Consider the following 18,111-nt stretch of genomic DNA (forward strand, 5'->3'; position numbering starts at 1 on the left):
CATCCTTTACCCCCCCCACCCATCGCCCCCCATCCATCCCCCACATCAATTGCCCCCCCATCCTTTGCCCCCCCAAACTGCCCCCCCATCCATCCCCCCCCATCCATCACCCCCCCCATCCCCCCCTCCCCATTAACTCTCCCCAACGCTCCCATAGAAGGTTATGGGGGGGGGGGGTGGGGGTGTCCCCAACCCCTCCCCTAACCCCGCCCCCCACCGCGCGCCATCTCCTATTTCGGTGCGAACCATCCTCGCGCCTCCCACCCCCCCACCCCCCTAAACCCCCCCCCACCCCCCCTTCCCCAACCCCCCCCTCCTCGCGCAGCGCGCGCGCTAGCGTCACCTCTGACGCTGCCGCCCCCCCCCCCCCTCCCTCCAAACCCCATCACAGGGGGGGGGGGGGGGAGGGATGGATGAGGGATGAAGGATGAGGATGGAGATGGGGATGAAGGGGGGGGGCGGGGTGAGGAGTGACGTAGGCAGTGACGTAGGGGCAGCCCTGGTCCATATAAGGCGGCGGCGGGGCGGGCGGGCGGCGCGGGGCGAGGATGCTGCGCTCCACCAAAGGCGCCTCCAAGGCGCGGAGGGACCAGATCAACGCCGAGATCCGCGCCCTGCGCGACCTCCTCCCGCTGCCCGACGGGGACCGGCCGCGCCTCTCCTACCTGCACGTCATGGCCCTGGCCTGCATCTATACCCGCAAGGGAGCCTGCCTGCGCCCCGGTGAGTGGGGAGGATGGGGATGGGGATGGGGATGGGGATGGGGATGGGATGGGGATGGGGATGGGACCGGGGTAGGACCAGGATGGGATGGGGATGGGATGGGGATGGGACCTGGGTAGGACCAGGATGGGATGGGGATGGGGATGGGGATGGGGATGGGGATGGGGATGGGGATGGGATGGGACTGGGGTAGGACCGGGGTAGGATGGGGATGGGGATGGGGATGGGACCGGGGAAGGATCGGGTTAGGACCCGGGTAGGACCGGGATGGGATGGGGATGGGGATGGCATGGGGCTGGGACCTGGGTAGGACCAGGATGGGATGGGGATGGGCACTGGGATGCATCTATACCCGCAAGGGAGCCTGCCTGTGCCCCGGTGAGTGGGGATGGGGATGGGGATGGGTTGGGGATGGGACTGGGGTAGGACCCGGGTAGGACCGGGAAGGGATGGGGATGGGATGGGGATGGGACCAGGGTAGGACCAGGATGGGGATGGGGATGGGATGGGGATAGGACCTGGGTAGGACCAGGACTGGGATGGGGATGGGTTGGGGATGGGACTGGGCTAGGATCCGGGTAGGACCGGGGTAGGACCAGGATGGGGATGGGGATGGGATGGGGATGGGACCGGGATAGGACCAGGATGGGGATGGGGATGGGATGGGGATGGGACCAGGATAGGACCAGGATGGGGATGGGGATGGGATGGGGATGGGACCAGGGTAGGATCTGGGTAGGACCCGGGTAGGATGGGGATGAGGATGGGGATGGGGATGGGGATGGGGATGGGGATGGGTTGGGGATGGGGATGGGATGGGGATAGGACCCGGGTAGGACCAGGATGGGGATGGGGATGGGATGGGGATGGGACCAGGGTAGGATCTGGGTAGGACCCGGGTAGGATGGGGATGGGGATGGGGATGGGGATGAGGATGGGATGGGGATGGGGATGGGACCGGGGTAGGATCCGGGTAGGACCAGGATGGGGATGGGGATGGGGATGGGATGGGGATGGGACCAGGGTAGGATCCGGGTAGGACCCGGGTAGGATGGGGATGGGATGGGGATGGGGATGGGGATGGGGATGGGAATGGGACCAGGGTAGGACCGGGATGGGATGGGGATGGGGATGGGACCGGGGTAGGACCCGGGTAGGATGGGGATGGGGATGGGGATGGGGATGGGACCGGGGTAGGACCCGGGTAGGATGGGGATGGGGATGGGATGGGGATGGGACCGGGGTAGGATCCGGGTAGGACCAGGATGGGGATGGGATGGGGACGTGGTGGGGATGGGGTCGGAGCTGGTACCGGGAGAGGGACGGGGATGGGGAACCGGGATCAGCACCAGGGACAGGGAGCGGGGATGAGGAACCGGGATCAGCACCAGGGACAGCGGCGGGGACCGGGGATGGGGAACCGGGATCAGCACCGCGGACAGAGACCGGGAACGGGGCGTGATGGGGCCGGGACCGGGATCTGGGACCGGGATCAGGGACCGGGATCAGGGACCAGGATCTGGGATCACAGCAGGGACCGGTCCTGGGGATCAGGGACCGGGATCAGGGACCGGGATCAGGGACCAGGATCTGGGATCACAGCAGGGACCGGTCCTGGGGATCAGGGACCGGGATCAGGGACCGGGATCAGGGACTGGGATCAGGGACTGGGGTTCAGAGTGAGCCTGGGATCTGGGATCAGGATCCGGGATCAGGGTCTGGGATCTGGGAGTGGGATCTGGGATCGTGGCAGGGACCGATCCTGAGGATCAGGGACCAGGATCAGGGACTGGGATCAGGGACGGGGATCAGGGATCAGGGACTGGGATCAGGGACCGGGGCTTGGAATGAGCCTGGGATCTGGGATCGGGACCCAGGATCACAGCGGGGACCAGGACTGGGACTGGGGACTGGGACCAGGATCCGGGACTGGGATCAGGGACTGGGATCGGGGACTGGGGCTGGGAGCAAGCCCGGGATCCAGGATCAGGGCCCAGGATCACAGCAGGGACCAGGACTGGGAATGGGGACTGGGACAAGGATCCGGGACTGGGATCAGGGACTGGGGCTGGGAGTGAGCCCGGGATCTGGGATCGGGGCCCAGGATCACAGCAGGGACCAGGACTGGGAATGGGGACTGGGGACTGGGACCAGGATCAGGGACTGGGATCAGAGCAGGGATGGAGACTGGGACCAAGGATCAGGATTGGGACCTGGGATCGGGGCTGGGGGTGGGGATGGGGGGACTGGGATTGGGGCTGGAACTGGGTCAGACGTGGGGACTGGGACCAGAGCTGGGACTGGAGATGAGAGACTGGGAACCGGGACTGGGGACCGGGACTGGGGACAGGGACTGGGACTGGGGATGGGGACTGGGGATGGCTACTGGGACTGGGGATGAGGACGCGGATGGGGACAGGGACTGGGGACATGGACTGGAGACTGGGACTGGGGATAGGGATTGGGATGGGGGACAGGGACTGGGGATGGGGACTGGGATCAGGGACGGGGACTGGGGTCATGGACTGGGGATGGGGACTGTAGATGAGGGACTGGGACTGGGATGGGGGACTGGGGATGGGGACTGGGGACAGGGACTGGGATGGGGGACTGGGATGGGGATGGGGGACTGGGGCTGGGGCTGGGGACTGGAGACTGGGGACAGGGACTGGGATGGGGACGTGGATGGGGACAGGGACTGGGGATGGGGACTGGGATCAGGGATGGGGACTGGGGACAGGGACTGGGAATGGGGATGGGGACTGGGGTGGGGGACTGGGACTGGGAATGGGGACTGGAGACTGGGGACAGGGACTGGGATGGGGACGCGGATGGGGACAGGGACTGGGGATGTGGACTGGGATCAGGGACAGGGACTGGGGCTGGGGATGTGGACTGGGATGGGGGACTGGGACTGGGGACTGGGGACTGGGGACAGGGACAGGGACTGGGATGGGGACACGGATGGGGACAGGGACTGGGGATGGGGACTGGGATCAGGGACAGGGACTGGGGCTGGGGATGTGGACTGGGATGGGGGACTGGGACTGGGGACTGGGACTGGAGACTGGGGACAGGGACTGGGATGGGGGGCTGGGGACTGGAGACTGGGGACAGGGACTGGGATGGGGACGCGGATGGGGACAGGGACTGGGGATGGGGACTGGGATCAGGGACAGGGACTGGGGCTGGGGATGTGGACTGGGATGGGGGACTGGGACTGGGGATTGGGACTGGAGACTGGGGACAGGGACAGGGACTGGGCCGGGGGCCACCAGCACCCACCAGCACCGTCCCAGCTGTGGGACCCTCTGGGGTGCCCAGGGGCGGGGTGGGGGTGGCCGTGACGGGGTGCAGGGTGGGTGCTGACCCGTGTCCCACGCAGGCCCGGCACGGGGGGCACCCATGGAGCTGCTGGGGGGCCCCGAACTGGCCGATCTGGTGGCGTCGCTGCCGGGGTTCCTCTTGGCCGTCACCCGCGACGGGAAGCTGGTGGGCGTCACCGACAACGTCGCCCAGCACCTGGGGCACTCCATGGTGGGCACCCACCTGGTTGGGAGGGGGATGAGGGGGGCTGGGTGCTTGGGGAGGGGGCTGGGTGCCAGGGGAAGGGGCTGGGTGGTGATGGGTGCTGGGGAATGATGGGTGCTGGGGGGTCCTGGGTACCAGGGGAGGGTGCTGGGTGCTTGGGGAGGGTGCTGGGTGCCAGGGGAGGGTGCTGGGTGCCAGGGGAAGGGGCTGGGGGGTGATGGGTGCCAGGGGAGGGTGCTGGGTGGTGTTGGGTACCAGGGGAGGGTGCTGAGTGCTTGGGGAGGGGGCTGGGTGCTTAGGGAGGGTGCTGGGTGCCAGGGGAGGGTGCTGGGTGCCAGGAGAAGGTGATGGGGGTGCTGAGTGTCAGGGGAGGGTGTTGGGGGGTGCTGAGTACCAGAGGAGGGGGCTGAGTGCTTGGGGAGGGTGCTGGGTGCCAGGGGAGGGGGCTGGGTGCTTGGGGAAGGGGCTGGGGGGTGATGGGTGCTGGGGAATGATGGGTGCTGGGGGGTCCTGGGTACCAGGGGAGGGTGCTGGGTGCTTGGTGAGGGTGCCAGGGGAGGGGGCTGCGGGATGCTGGGAAACAGGGAAAGGTGCTGAGTGCTTGGGGAGGGTGCTGGGTGCCAGGGGAGGGGGCTGGGTGCCAGGGGAAGGGGCTGGGCGGTGATGGGTGTTGGGGAATGATGGGTGCTGGGGGGTCCTGGGTACCAGGGGAGGGTGCTGTGGGGTCCTGGGTACCTGGGGAGGGTGCTGGGGGGTGTTGGGTACCAGGGAAAGGTGCTGGGTGCCAGGGGAGGGTGCTGGGTGCTTGGGGAGGGGGCTGGTTAGCATGGAAGGGTGCTGGGTGCCAGGGGAGGGGGTTGCAGGATGCTGGGAACCAAGAGAGGGTGCTGAGTGCCAGGGGAGGGTGCTGGGTGCCAGGGGAGGGTGCTGGGGGGTGCTGGGTGCCAGGGGAGGGTTCTGGGTACCAGGAGAAGGTGATGGGGATGCTGAGTACCAGGGGAGGGTGCTGGGTGCCAGAGGAGGGTGCTGGGGGGTGCTGGGTGCCAGAGGAGGGTGCTGAGTGCTTGGGGAGGGTGCTGGGTGCCAGGGGAGGGTGGTGGGGGGTGCTGGATGCCAGGGGAGGGTGCTGGGGGGTGCTGGGTGCCAGGGGAGGGTGCTGCAGGATGCTGGGAATCAGGGAAGGGTGCTGAGTGCTTGGGGAGGGTGCTGGGTGCCAGGGGAGGGTGTTGGGTACCAGGAGAAGGTGATGGGGGGTGCTGGGTGCTAGGGGAGGGTGTTAGGGGGTGCTGAGTGCTTGGGGAGGGGGCTGGGTACCAGGAGAAGGTGATGGGGATGCTGAGTACCAGGGGAGGGTGCTGGGTGCCAGACGAGGGTGCTGGGGGGTGCTGGGTGCCAGAGGAGGGTGCTGAGTGCTTGGGGAGGGGGCTGGGTACCGGGGGAAGGTGCTGGGGGGTCTCTGGGTGCCAGGGGAGGGTGCTGGGGGGGTCTCTGGGTGCTGACCCCCCCTCCCCGTGCAGGTGGACCTGGTGGCGCAGGGTGACAGCATCTACGACCTGCTGGACCCGGCCGACCACCCGCTGGTGCGGCAGCAGCTCAACCTGCCCGGACCCCCCCAGGCAGGTGGGTGGGGGCGCCGGGGGTGGGGGGGGGTTGGGGGGGTGGAGGGAGGGATGGATGGACGGATGGAGGGACGGAGGGATGGAGGGAGGGACAGATGGATGGATGGAGGGATGGATGGATGGAGGGAGGGAGGGATGGACAGACGGACAGACAGATGGAGGGAGGGATGGGTGGAGGGATGGAGGGACAGACAGACTGGTGGATGGATGGAGGGAGGGAGGGATGGGGGATGGAGGGAAGGAGGGATGGACAGACGGATGGATGGATGATTGGATGATGGATGGATGGATGGATGGATGGATGGATGGATGGATGGATGGACGGATGGACAGATGGACAGACAGATGGAGGGATGGAGGGATGGATGGTCAGACAGATGGATGGAGGGAGGGATGGACAGACGGACAGACAGATGGAGGGATGAAGGGATGGAGGGACAGATGGGTGGACGGACAGATGGACAGACAGATGGATGGATGGAGAGCTAGAGGGACAGATGGAGGGATGGACAGATGGATGGATGGATGGACAGATGGATGGATGGACAGATGGGTGGACAGATGGATGGGTGGAGGAAGGGATGGACAGACAGACAGATGGCTGGAGGGATGGACAGATGGACAGATGGATGGACAGACAGAGGGATGGATGGATGGATGGATGGATGGATGGATGGATGGATGGATGGATGGATGGACGGACAGAGGGATGGATGGCTGGAGGGAGGGACAGACGGATGGACAGACGGATGGAGGGATGGAGGGACGGATGGACAGACAGACAGATGGATGGATGGATGGATGGATGGATGGATGGATGGATGGATGGATGGATGGAGGGATGGATGGAGGGATGGAGGGAGGGATGGATGGACAGACAGACAGACAGATGGCTGGAGGGATGGACAGATGGACAGATGGATGGACAGACAGACAGATGGATGGATGGATGGATGGATGGAGGGAGGGATGGAGGGAGGGATGGATGGACAGACAGACAGATGGCTGGAGGGATGGACAGCAGGATGGACGGACAGACAGACAGAAGGAACCTGGAGTCCCCAATGACCCGTGTCCCCTCCCCATACCCCCCCCTCTCCCCTCCCCCTCCCTCCACCAGAGCGCCTCTTCCGCTGCCGCTTCACCACCTCGCGAGCCTCTCGCCGCCCCAGCGCCGGCCGGAAGCTGGTTCTGCTCCGGGGCCGATTCCAGGGACCCCCTGGCCCCCCTGGGACCCCCCCAGGGCTTTTCGTAGCCTTCTGTGCCCCCCTGGACCCCCCTCCTTGGCCCTGCCCCGACTGCCTCCTGCTACCGGCCTTCCAGAGCCGCCACGCGCGCGACCTCGCCCTGCTCGACGTCTCCGAGAGGTAAGAGAGGGGTGGGGGTCCCCAAAGGGGGGGGTTTTGGGTGGGCTCCAGGCACCCAGAGGTAGGGGAGGGACCCACATGTGGTGTGTGTCCCCCCCACCCCACAGTGTCCTGATCCATTTGGGCTACGGGAGGGGGGAGCTGCTGGGTCGCTCCTGGTACCGGTTGCTGCACCCTGAGGACTTGGGGCACGTCGCCCGCCAGCACCTTCGCCTGGGTGAGTGTGTCCCCCACCCTGGGGGTCCCCAAGGTCCCATCCCCATCCCCCCCTATCCCCCAAGGGGTCCCCCATCACCCTCAGGGTCCCCCCTCTGTCTCTCTGTTGCCACCCCACAACGTCCTGGGTATCTCCTGTGTCACCTGGGGTCACCTCGTGTCCCACCCTGGGGTGGTCTCTGTGGCACCCCCATGTCCCCAACGCCCCCCCAAAGACCTTCTTGACGTCACCCATGTCCCCAATGTCCCCTCAATAATCTTCTTGATGTCCCCCCATGTCCCCAATCCTCCCCAAAGACCTTGTTGATGTCCCCAACCTCCCCCAAATGACCTTGTTGACCCCCCCATGTCCCCAACCCACCCCAAGTGACCTTGTTGATGTCCCCAGCCCCCCAAAATAACCTTGTTGACACCCCCATGTCCCCAATCCCCTCCAAATGACCTTGTTGATGTCCCCAACCCCCTCCCAAAGACTTTCTTGACGTCCCTCATGTCCCAAACCACCCCCCAAAGACCTTGCTGATGTCCCCAACCTCCCCCAAAATAACCTTGTTGACCCCCCCTTTGTCCCCAACCTCCCCCCAAAGACCTTGCTGATGTCCCCAACCTCCCCCCAAAGACCTTGTTGATGTCCCCCATGTCCCCAACCTCCCCCCAAAGACCTTGTTGATGTCCCCAATCCCCTCCCAATGATCTTCTTGATGTCCCTCATGTCCCCAACCTCCCCAAAGACCTTGTTGATGTCCCCAACCCCTCCCAAATGACCTTGTTGACATCCCCCCATGTCCCCAATCCCCCCAAGTGACCTTGTTGATGTCCCCAACCCCTCCCCAGATGACCTTGCTGACCCCCCATGTCCCCAACCTCCCCCCAAAGACCTTGTTGATGTCCCCAACCCCCTCCCAAAGACCTTCTTGATGTCCCCCATGTCCTCAACCCCCTCCAAGTGACCTTGTTGATGTCCCCAGCCCCCCAAAATAATCTTGTTGACACCCCCCATGTCCCCAATCCCCCCCAAAGACCTTGTTGATGTCCCCAACCCCTCCCCAAATGACCTTGTTGACATCCCCCATGTCCCTAACCTCCCCCCAAAGACCTTGTTGACGTCCCCCATGTCCCCAAACCCCCACCAAGTGACCTTGTTGATGTCCCCCATGTCCCCAACCTCCCCCCAAAGACCTTGTTGATGTCCCCAACCCCTCCCCAAATGACCTTGTTGACATCCCCCATGTCCCTAACCCCCCCAAGTGACCTTGTTGACAACCCCATGCCCCCAACCACCCATCCCCTCTGACGTCCCCCACTGATGTCCCCACAGCAGGAGCCGGGGCGGAGGCGCGCGGGGAGCTGGTGACGCGGCTGCAGCGCAAGGACGGGCTGGGCTGGACGTGGGTCTACGCCCGCCTGCGCCCCGAGGGCCCGGCCCTGCTCGCCCACAACTTCGTCATCAGGTGAGGGGCGGCCCCCAGCCCACCCCAGGGGACCCCAGAGGTGGGACACGGGGCCCATCACCCCCCCCAAGGGAACCCAAGTGTCCCATCATCCCCCTAAAGGAACCCAAGTGTCCCATCACCCCCCCCAAGGGAACCCAAATGTCACATCACCCCCCCAGGAACCCAAATGTCCCATCACCCCCTCTAAGGGAACCCAAGTGTCCCATCACCCCCCAGGAACCCAAATGTCCCATCACCCCCCAGTGTCCCATCACCCCTCCCAGGAACCCAAGTGTCCCATCACCCCCCCAGGAACCCCAAATGTCCCATCACCCCCCCCAGGAACCCCAAGTGTCCCATCACCCCCCCTAAGGGAACCCCAAGTGTCCCATCACCCCCAAGTGTCCCATCACCCCCCCAGGAACCCCAAGTGTCCCATCACCCCCCTAAGGGAATCCAAATGTCCCATCACCCCCCAGTGTCCCATCACCCCTCCCAGGAACCCAAGTGTCCCATCACCCCCCCTAAGGGAACCCCAAGTGTCCCATCACCCCCAAGTGTCCCATCACCCCCCCAGGAACCCCAAATGTCCCATCACCCCCCCCAGGAACCCCAAGTGTCCCATCACCCCCCTAAGGGAACCCAAATATCCCATCACCCCCCCAGGAACCCCAAGTGTCCCATCACCCCCTTAAGGGAACCCAAGTGTCCCATCACCCCCCAGGAACCCCAAGTGTCCCATCACCCCCCCAGGAACCCCAAGTGTCCCATCACCCCCCTAAAGGAACCCAAATGTCCCATCACCCCCCCTAAGGGAACCCAAGTGTCCCATCATCCCCCCCAGGAACCCAAATATCCCATCACCCCCCAGGGAATCCCATCATGTGGGTCCTTCCCGCTCCCCCGGGGTCACCTCAGACCCCCCCCAGCTCACCCCAGACCCCCCCATAACCCCCCCTTCTCTCCCACAGCGAGGCCGAGGCCTGGTGCCTGCGGCAGCAGCTGGCGGCCGAAGCTCCCCCAGGTCCCCCCGACCCCTTCGGCTCCGGCCTTGACTTCCCCGGTGCCACCGTTGGAGCTGGTGGGGACCTGGAGGTTGGAACAGGCCCCGGCGTCGGTGGCCTCGGCGTTGAGCCGGGCGTCGGATCCGGCGTGGAGCTTGGAGTTGGAGCTGGGCTGGGAGATGACGTCGGAGCGAGTGTCGGCATCAACATCGGCCTCGGCCTTGGGGTCAACATTGGATGTGGCCTTGGAGCCAACGTCGGGCTCGGAGCTGGTCTTGGGGCCAACGTTGACCCTGGGCTTGGAGCTGGATCCGGTCTCGGAGCCAATATGGGACCCGGTCTTGATGCCAACATAGGCCCCGGTCTTGGAGCCGCCATCGGACACGGCCTTGGAGGCAACGTCACCGCCAACGTCGACCCTGATCTTGGAGCTGGGCTGGGAGCAAACGTTGGGCGAGGCCTTGGAGACGCCGTTGGCCACGGCCTGGGCTCCGACGGTATCGGCGTGGGGGCCGGCATCAGAGTTGACGTTGGCCTGGGCGTGGCGGCCAGCGCCGACCACAACCTTGGAGCTGACATCAGAGCTGCCCTGGGAGCTGGCGGTGGAGATGATGTTGGAGCTGGTCTCCAAGCCAATGGTGGAGCAGATATCGGCCTCGGAGCCGGCGTCGCCCTCAGCGTCGGTGCCAACATCGGTCCGGGCCTTGGTGGTGGCGTCAGAGCCAGCGTGGGGCTCGGCATCGGAGCCGTTGGCTCCACTCTTCCATCTGACATCAGCGCCGGCGTCGGACTCACCGTTGGGGCCACCGTCGGAGCCAACGTGGGAGCAGGAGTCGGCCTTGGCCTTGGAGCCAACGTTGGCGCCAATCTGGGCTCCGGTGTTGGGATTGGACTTGGGCTTGGAGATCCTCTCGGAGCCAACGTCGGCTCTGGTCTCTCATCCGGGGTTGGACTTGCCGTTGGAGCTGCCGTTGGCGCCACCGTTGGTTCCGGTCTTGGATCCGGGGTTGGACTTGCCGCTGGAGCCGGTGTCGGAGCCACCGTTGGCTCATCCCTTGGATCCGGGGTTGGACTCGGCGTCGGAGCCAACGTTGGAGCTGCTCTGGGATCCGATGTCGATGTCGGCATCGGACTCGGCGTCGGCGCCAACGTTGGCGCTGCTCTGGCATCCGACGTTGGAGCCGGCGTTGGACTCGGCCTCGGAGCCGCTGTCGGAGCCAACATTGGTGCCGGCATCGGATCTACGCTTGGATCCAGCGTTGGACTCGGCCTCGGAGCCGCCGTTGGCTCCGCTACCGGATCGGATGGCGGCGCTGGCATCGGACTGGCCGTCGGAGCCGGCGTTGGAGCCGGCGGCAGCTCCGGGCTTGGATCAGCCCTTGGATTCGCTGTTGGAGCCGCACTCGGAGCCAACGTGGGCTCCGGGCTCGGATCCGACGTCGGCGCCGCCGTTGGACTCAGCCTCGGAGCCAACGTTGACTCCGCTCTTGGGACCGGTGTTGACACCGGGATTGGACTTGTCGGAGCCGCTATTGGATCCGGCGTCGGCTCCTCCGTAGGCCTCGGAGCTGGAGCTGGCGCTGGCACCACTCTGGGATCCGCCGTAGGCCTCGGAGCCGGAGCCAGCACCAGCTCCGCTCTTGGATCCACCATTGGTGGCTCCGGATCCACCATGGGCCTAGGCCGCGGCACCACCGTTGACACCGCTCTCAGCTCCGGATCCATCAGCTTAGGCCGCAACGCCAGCTCCACTCTTGGATCCACCATTGGCCTAGGCCGCGGTGCCGCCATTGACGCCGCTCTCGGCTCCGGATCCACCTTAGGCCGCGGCGCCGCCATTGAGGCCTCTCTCAGCTCTGGACCCACCATGGGCCTAGGCCGCAGCACCACCGTTGACACCGCTCTTGGCTCCGGATCCATTGGCCTAGGCCGCGACGCCGGTGCCACTATCGGACCCGCCATTGGCAGCTCCGGATCCACCATGGACCTAGGCCGCGGCGCCGCCATTGACACCACTCTTGGCTCTGGATCCACCATGGGCCTAGGCCGCGGCACCACCGTTGAGGCCTCTCTCAGCTCTGGATCCAGCATCGGCCTAGGCCGCGGTGCCGCCATTGACGCCGCTCTCAGCTCTGGATCCACCATGGGCCTAGGCCGCAGCTCCAACTCCACTCTTGGATCCACCATGGGCCTAGGCCGCGGCGCCGCCATTGATGCCGCTCTCAGCTCTGGATCCACCATGGGCCTAGGCCGCGGTGCCGCCATTGATGCCGCCCTCAGCTCTGGATCCACCATGGGCCTAGGCCGCGGCGCCGCCATTGACGCCGCTCTCAGCTCCAGCGTCGCCCTGGGCGTCGGAACCATCGGATCCACCTCCGGCACCGCCCTCGGCCTCGGAGCCACCCTCACCTCCCTTGGACCCCCCCTCAGCGCCCCCGGAGCACCCATAGGGTCCCGCCTGGTGCCGGGCCTTGGACTCCCCGAAACTCCAGCGGTTGGGAGCACCACAGAGACCTGGACACCCCCGTACACCCCGCGGCAGGCGCCGCCCTTCGCCTTCGGCCCACCGGAACCCCCCGAATCAGCACCCGAAAAACTACCCCCCAGCCCCGAAAGTCCCGGGGTCACCCCGGGTGGGACCCCCGGCTCCCTCCTCACCCCGGAAACGTCCCCCCCGCCGCCCCCGGCGGCCCCGCCGGGCCCAGCCTTACGTCGCCTACTCCAAGGATTGGCCGCCGCCGCCGTCGTCAACCGCGGGGGTACCAGGATTTCGGGGGGGACCCCAAACCCCCGTCCGAACCCCCAACCCCGGTCGCCCCGCGACCCCTTCGCTGAGTTGTATCAACTCCCCCAGAGCCGCCTCCAGGACGCCTTCCGCCAAGGTGGGGGATGCTTTTTGGGGGTACCGGGGGGGTGACGCTGCTGAGGTGGGGTGGTGGGCACCCCAAAAAACCCCCTGGGACCCCATTTTAGGGGGGGGGTTGGGGGTGTATCCAGGCAGATGGGGCCCTGATGAGGGTTTGGGGGGTGGTATTGGGGGTCCTGGATGCCTATGGACTTGGTGGGGGGGTCACTCCTAATTTAGGGGGGGTCACTCCTAATTTAGGGGGGCTCCTCCTAATTTGGGGGTGTCATTCCTAATTTAGGGGGGTTCCTCCTAATTTGGGAGTCTCACTCCTAATTTAAGGGGGTCACTCCTAATTTGGGGGTGTCACTCCTAATTTAGAGGGGTGGTCCTCCTAATTTAGGGGTGTCACTCCTGATTTGGGGGGGTTCCTCCTAATTTGGGGGTGTCACTCCTAATTTGGGGGTGTCAGTCCTAATTAAGGGGGGCTCCTCCTAATTTGGGGGGATCACTCTAATTTGAGGGTGTCACTCCTAATTTAGAGGGGCTCCTCCTAATTTAGGGGTGTCACTCCTAATTTAAGGGAGTCACTCCTAATTTAGGGGTGTCACTCCAAATTTAGGGGGGTTCCTCCTAATTTGGGGGTGTCACTCCTAATTTAAGGGGGTCACTCCTAATTTAGGGGGTGCTCCTCCTAATTTAGGGGGGGCTCCTCTTAATCTGGGGGTGTCACTCCTAATTTAGGGGGGGCTCCTCCTAATTTAGGGGGGCTCCTCCTAATTCCAGGGTATCACTCCTAATTTAAGGGAGTCACTCCTAATTTAGGGGGGCTCCTCCTAATTTAGGGGGTGCTCCTCCTAATTTAGGGGAGCTCCTCCTAATTTTGGGGTGTCACTCCTAATTTAGGGGGTGCTCCTCCTAATTTAGAGGGGGCTCCTCCTAATTTAGGGGTGTCACTCCTAATTTGGGGGTGCCACTCCAATTTTAGGGGTATCACTCCTAATTTAGGGGGGCTCCTCCTAATTTAGAGGGGCTCCTCCTAATCTGGGGGTGTCACTCCTAATTTAGGGGTATCACTCCTAATTTAAGGGGGTCACTCCTAATTTAGGGGGTGCTCCTCCTAATTTAGGGGGGGCTCCTCCTAATCTGGGGGTGTCACTCCTAATTTAGGGGGGGCTCCTCCTAATTTAGGGGGGCTCCTCCTAATTCCAGGGTGTCCCTCCTAATTTGGGGGTGTCACTCCTAATTTAGTGAGGGCTCATCCTAATTTAGGGGTGCCACTCCTAATTTAGGGGTGTCACTCCTAATTTAAGGGTGTCACTCCTAATTTAGGGGGGCTCCTCCTAATTTGGGGGTGTCACTCCTAATTTCGGGGTGTCACTCCTAATTTAAGGGGGTCACTCCTAATTTAAGGGTGTCACTCCAAATTTAAGGGTGTCACTCCTAATTTAGGGGGGGCTCCTCCTAATTTGGGGGTGTCCCTCCTAATTTAGGGGGGTCACTCCTAATTTGGGGGTGCGTGGGTGTCCCTTGGCTGGAGGGGACAGGGACGGGCTGTGACACCCCCTGGACACGGGTGTCCCTTAGAGGGGGGGGGGATGGAGGATTTTGGGGAAGGGAGGGGGGGGAGGTTTGGGGGGTGGGTTCAATGACTTTTTGGGGGTGTCCCTGACCCCGTGTCCCCCCCTTTTTGTGTCCCCTACAGCCGGAAGCCAGCGCGCCCCGTCGTTCTGAACTAAGTCTGTGACGCGACTTGCCCCCAGTATGACATATTGTCATTGTCACCCCGGCCCGGTGCCACCCCCCCCCAACCCTACACCCCCCCCTCCCCCCCCCTCAGCCCCCTCCCCGGGGCCTTTCGTGCTAATTTAACTCGTAACGAGTCTCTAAGGTAATTGGGGGGGGGCTGGTGGCCCCCCCCCTTCCCCCAACCCGGACGCCTGGGTCCCGTTGTGTCCCCCAACCCCCCCCCACCCCCCACTTTGTCACCTTGTCACCCTGTCCTCGGCCCCTCCCCCCCACCCTGGGGTCTGCGTTTTTGGCAGAGTCCCCCCCCCGCCCACACCCTATCACACCCCCCCTACCCCCACCCATGGGTGTCATCCCTGCTGTCCCCAACCCCAGGGACCGAGGCACGATGTGGCTCGATGTCCCCAACGTCCCCAACTCACGGGGCTGAGGCACAATGTGACTCGGTGGCCCCAGTGTCCCCAGTGTCCCCGACCCAAGGGTTGGTGACACACCAAGTCCCAATGTCCCCAGTGTCCCCAGTGTCCCCAGTGTCCCCAACCCAAGGGTTGGTGACACACCAAGTCCCAATGTCCCCAGTGTCCCCAGTGTCCCCAGTGTCCCCGACCCAAGGGATGGTGACACACCAAATCCCAATGTCCCCAGTGTCCCCAACTGGAGGGATGGTGGTCCCCAGTGCCCCCAGTGTCCCCAACCCAAGGGTTGGTGACACTCCATGCCCCGATGTCCCCAGTGTCCCCAACTTGAGGGATGGTGATCTCCAGTGTCCCCAGTGTCCCCAGTGACACTCCATGACCTGATGTCCCCAGTGTACCCAACCTGAGGGATGGTGATCCCCAGTGTCCCCAGTGTCCCCAACCCAAGGGTTGGTGACACACCAAGTCCCAATGTCCCCAGTGTCCCCAGTGTCCCCAACCCAAGGGATGGTGACACTCCATGCCCTGATGTCCCCAGTGTCCCCAACTTGAGGGATGGTGGTCCCCAGTGTCCCCAATGTCCCCAGTGTCCCCAGCCCAAGGGTTGGTGACACTCCATGCCCCGATGTCCCCAGTGTCCCCAACTGGAAGGATGGTGATCCCCAGTGTCCCCAGTGTCCCCAGTGTCACTGGGGTGGTGACACTCCATGCCCTGATGTCCCCAATGTCCCCAGCTTGAGGGAGGGACTGAGACACATGGTGACTCAGTGTCCCCAGTAACCCAAGTGCCCCCGACATCCCCGATGTCCCCAACGTCCCCTGGATGTCCCCAACGTCCCCCACCCAAGACATGGAGCCCGTAGGACTGCGACTTGTCACCACTCGACGTCCCCGAGACCCCTGAGGGACACGAGCCACCTCGTCACCGCTGTGACCCCAGGGACTGTGACCCAGCACGGCTCCATGTCCCCAAAGTGTCCCCAAAGTGTCCCCAAAGGAGGTGGGACATCGTCATCTCGACTCAAGGGACAGAGACCCACCATGACTTGATGTCCCCAATGTCCCCAACACCTCTGATGTCCCCAAAGGACATGGGACATCGTCATCACCTCAAGTCAAGGGACAGAGACCCACCATGGCCTGATGTCCCCAACGTCCCCAACGTCCCCAGTGTCCCCAAAGGACATTGGGCATCGTCATCACCTCGACTCAAGGGACAGAGACCCACCACAGCCTGATGTCCCCAATGTCCCCAACACCTCTGATGTCCCCAAAGGACGTTGAGCATCATCATCATCTCGACTCAAGGGTCTGAGACCCACCATGGCCTGATGTCCCCAACGTCCCCAGTGTCCCCAACACCTCTGATGTCCCCAAAGGAGGTGGGACATCATCATCTCTACTCAAGGGACTGAGACCCACCATGGCCTGATGTCCCCAACGTCCCCAGTGTCCCCAAAGGACATAGGACATCGTCATCACCTCAACTCAAGGGACAGAGACCCACCACAGCCTGATGTCCCCAACGTCCTCAATGTCCCCAACATCAAGGGACTGAAACCCACCATGACCTGATGTCCCCAACGTCCTCTACGTCCCCAACACCTCTGATGTCCCCAAAGGACCTTGAGCATCATCATCACCTCGACTCAAGGGACAGAGACCCACCATGGCCTGATGTCCCCAACGTCCCCAGTGTCCCCAAAGGACATAGGACATCGTCATCACCTCAACTCAAGGGACAGAGACCCACCATGACCTGATGTCCCCAACGTCCCCAACACCTCTGATGTCCCCAAAGGATGTTGAGCATCATCATCTTGACTCAAGGGACTGAGACCCACCATGACTTGATGTCCCCAACGTCCCCAGTGTCCCCAGTGTCCCCAAAGGAGGTGGGACGTCATCATCTCAACTCAAGGGACAGAGACCCACCATGGCCTGATGTCCCCAACGTCCTTGATGTCCCCAACACCAAGGGATGGAGACCCACCACAGCCTGATGTCCCCAACGTCCCCATTGTCCCCAAAGGAGGTTGGACATCGTCATCTCAACTCAAGGGACTGAGACCCACCAGGGCCTGATGTCCCCAACGTCCCCAGTGTCCCCAGTGTCCCCAAAGGACATGGGACATCATCATCTCAACTCAAGGGACAGAGACCCACCACAGCCTGATGTCCCCAATGTCCCCAGTGTCCCCAAAGGACGTTGAGCATCATCATCATCTCGACTCAAGGGACAGAGACCCACCATGACTTGATGTCCCCAACGTCCCCAGTGTCCCCAAAGGATGTTGAGCATCATCATCATCATCTCGACTCAAGGGACAGAGACCCACCATGGCCTGATGTCCCCAACGTCCCCAGTGTCCCCAAAGGACATGGGACATCATCACCTTGACTCAAGGGACAGAGACCCACCAGGGCCAGATGTCCCCAGTGTCCCCAGTGTCCCCAGTGTCCCCAATATCAAGGGACTGAGACCCACCACGACCCGATGTCCCCAACGTCCCCTCACCAAGGGACTGGCCACCATTGTCCTGACCCCCCCCACCCGTGTCTTGTCCCCCCCCCCCCCTCCAAAGGGACCTGTCACCCCCCTGTCACCCCCGTCACCCCCCTGTCACCCCCCCATGTCCCCAATGTCCCCTGGAGGCCCCGTGGCCCCGACACCCCCCTGGCAATAAAGTGGCCCCTGTGGTCCCCGTGCCCGTGGCAGAGTCTGTGCAGGGACCTGGGGGGGGACACCCAGGTTTTGGGGGGTGGGGGGGACCCAGGTTTTGGGGGGGACATGGGGGGACACCCAGGTTTTGGGGGGGACACCAAGGTGTTGTGGGGTGGGGGGACACCCAGGTGTTTGGGGGGGGGATACGGGGGGGACACCCAGGTTTTGGGGGGGACATGGGGGGGGCACCCAGGTATTTAGGGGGTGGGGGGACACCCAGGTCTTTGGGGGGGCCATGGGGGGGCACCCAGGGTTTGGGGGGGACACCCAGGAGTTGTGGGGTGGGGGGACACCCAGGTGTTTGGGGGGGGACATGGGGGGACACCCAGGTTCTGGGGGGGACATGGGGGGCACCCAGGTTTGGGGGGGACACCCAGGAGTTGTGGGGTGGGGGGACACCCAGGTGTTTAGGGGTGGGGGGACACCCAGGTGTTGGGGGGGACATGGGGGGACACCGAGGTTTTGGGGGGGACACCCAGGTGT

General features: G+C 63.9%; 1 protein-coding gene across 1 annotated transcript; it reads left to right on the forward strand.

Moving 5' to 3' along the window:
* Window positions 1–548: 548 nt before the first annotated feature.
* NPAS4 (neuronal PAS domain protein 4) lies at window positions 549–8,911 on the forward strand (the record flags this gene model as incomplete). The annotated part of the gene is made up of 6 exons (XM_084280832.1): window positions 549–723; window positions 4,109–4,260; window positions 5,772–5,874; window positions 6,994–7,240; window positions 7,348–7,457; window positions 8,775–8,911. 6 exons carry the CDS (start codon window positions 549–551, stop codon window positions 8,909–8,911), a joined length of 924 nt encoding a protein of 307 aa, XP_084136958.1.
* Between the last annotated feature and the right edge of the window lie 9,200 nt (window positions 8,912–18,111).

Source organism: Gallinula chloropus, assembly GCF_964237585.1.
Source record: "Gallinula chloropus genome assembly, contig: HAP1_SCAFFOLD_420, whole genome shotgun sequence".
Taxonomy (NCBI): Eukaryota; Metazoa; Chordata; class Aves; order Gruiformes; family Rallidae; genus Gallinula; species Gallinula chloropus.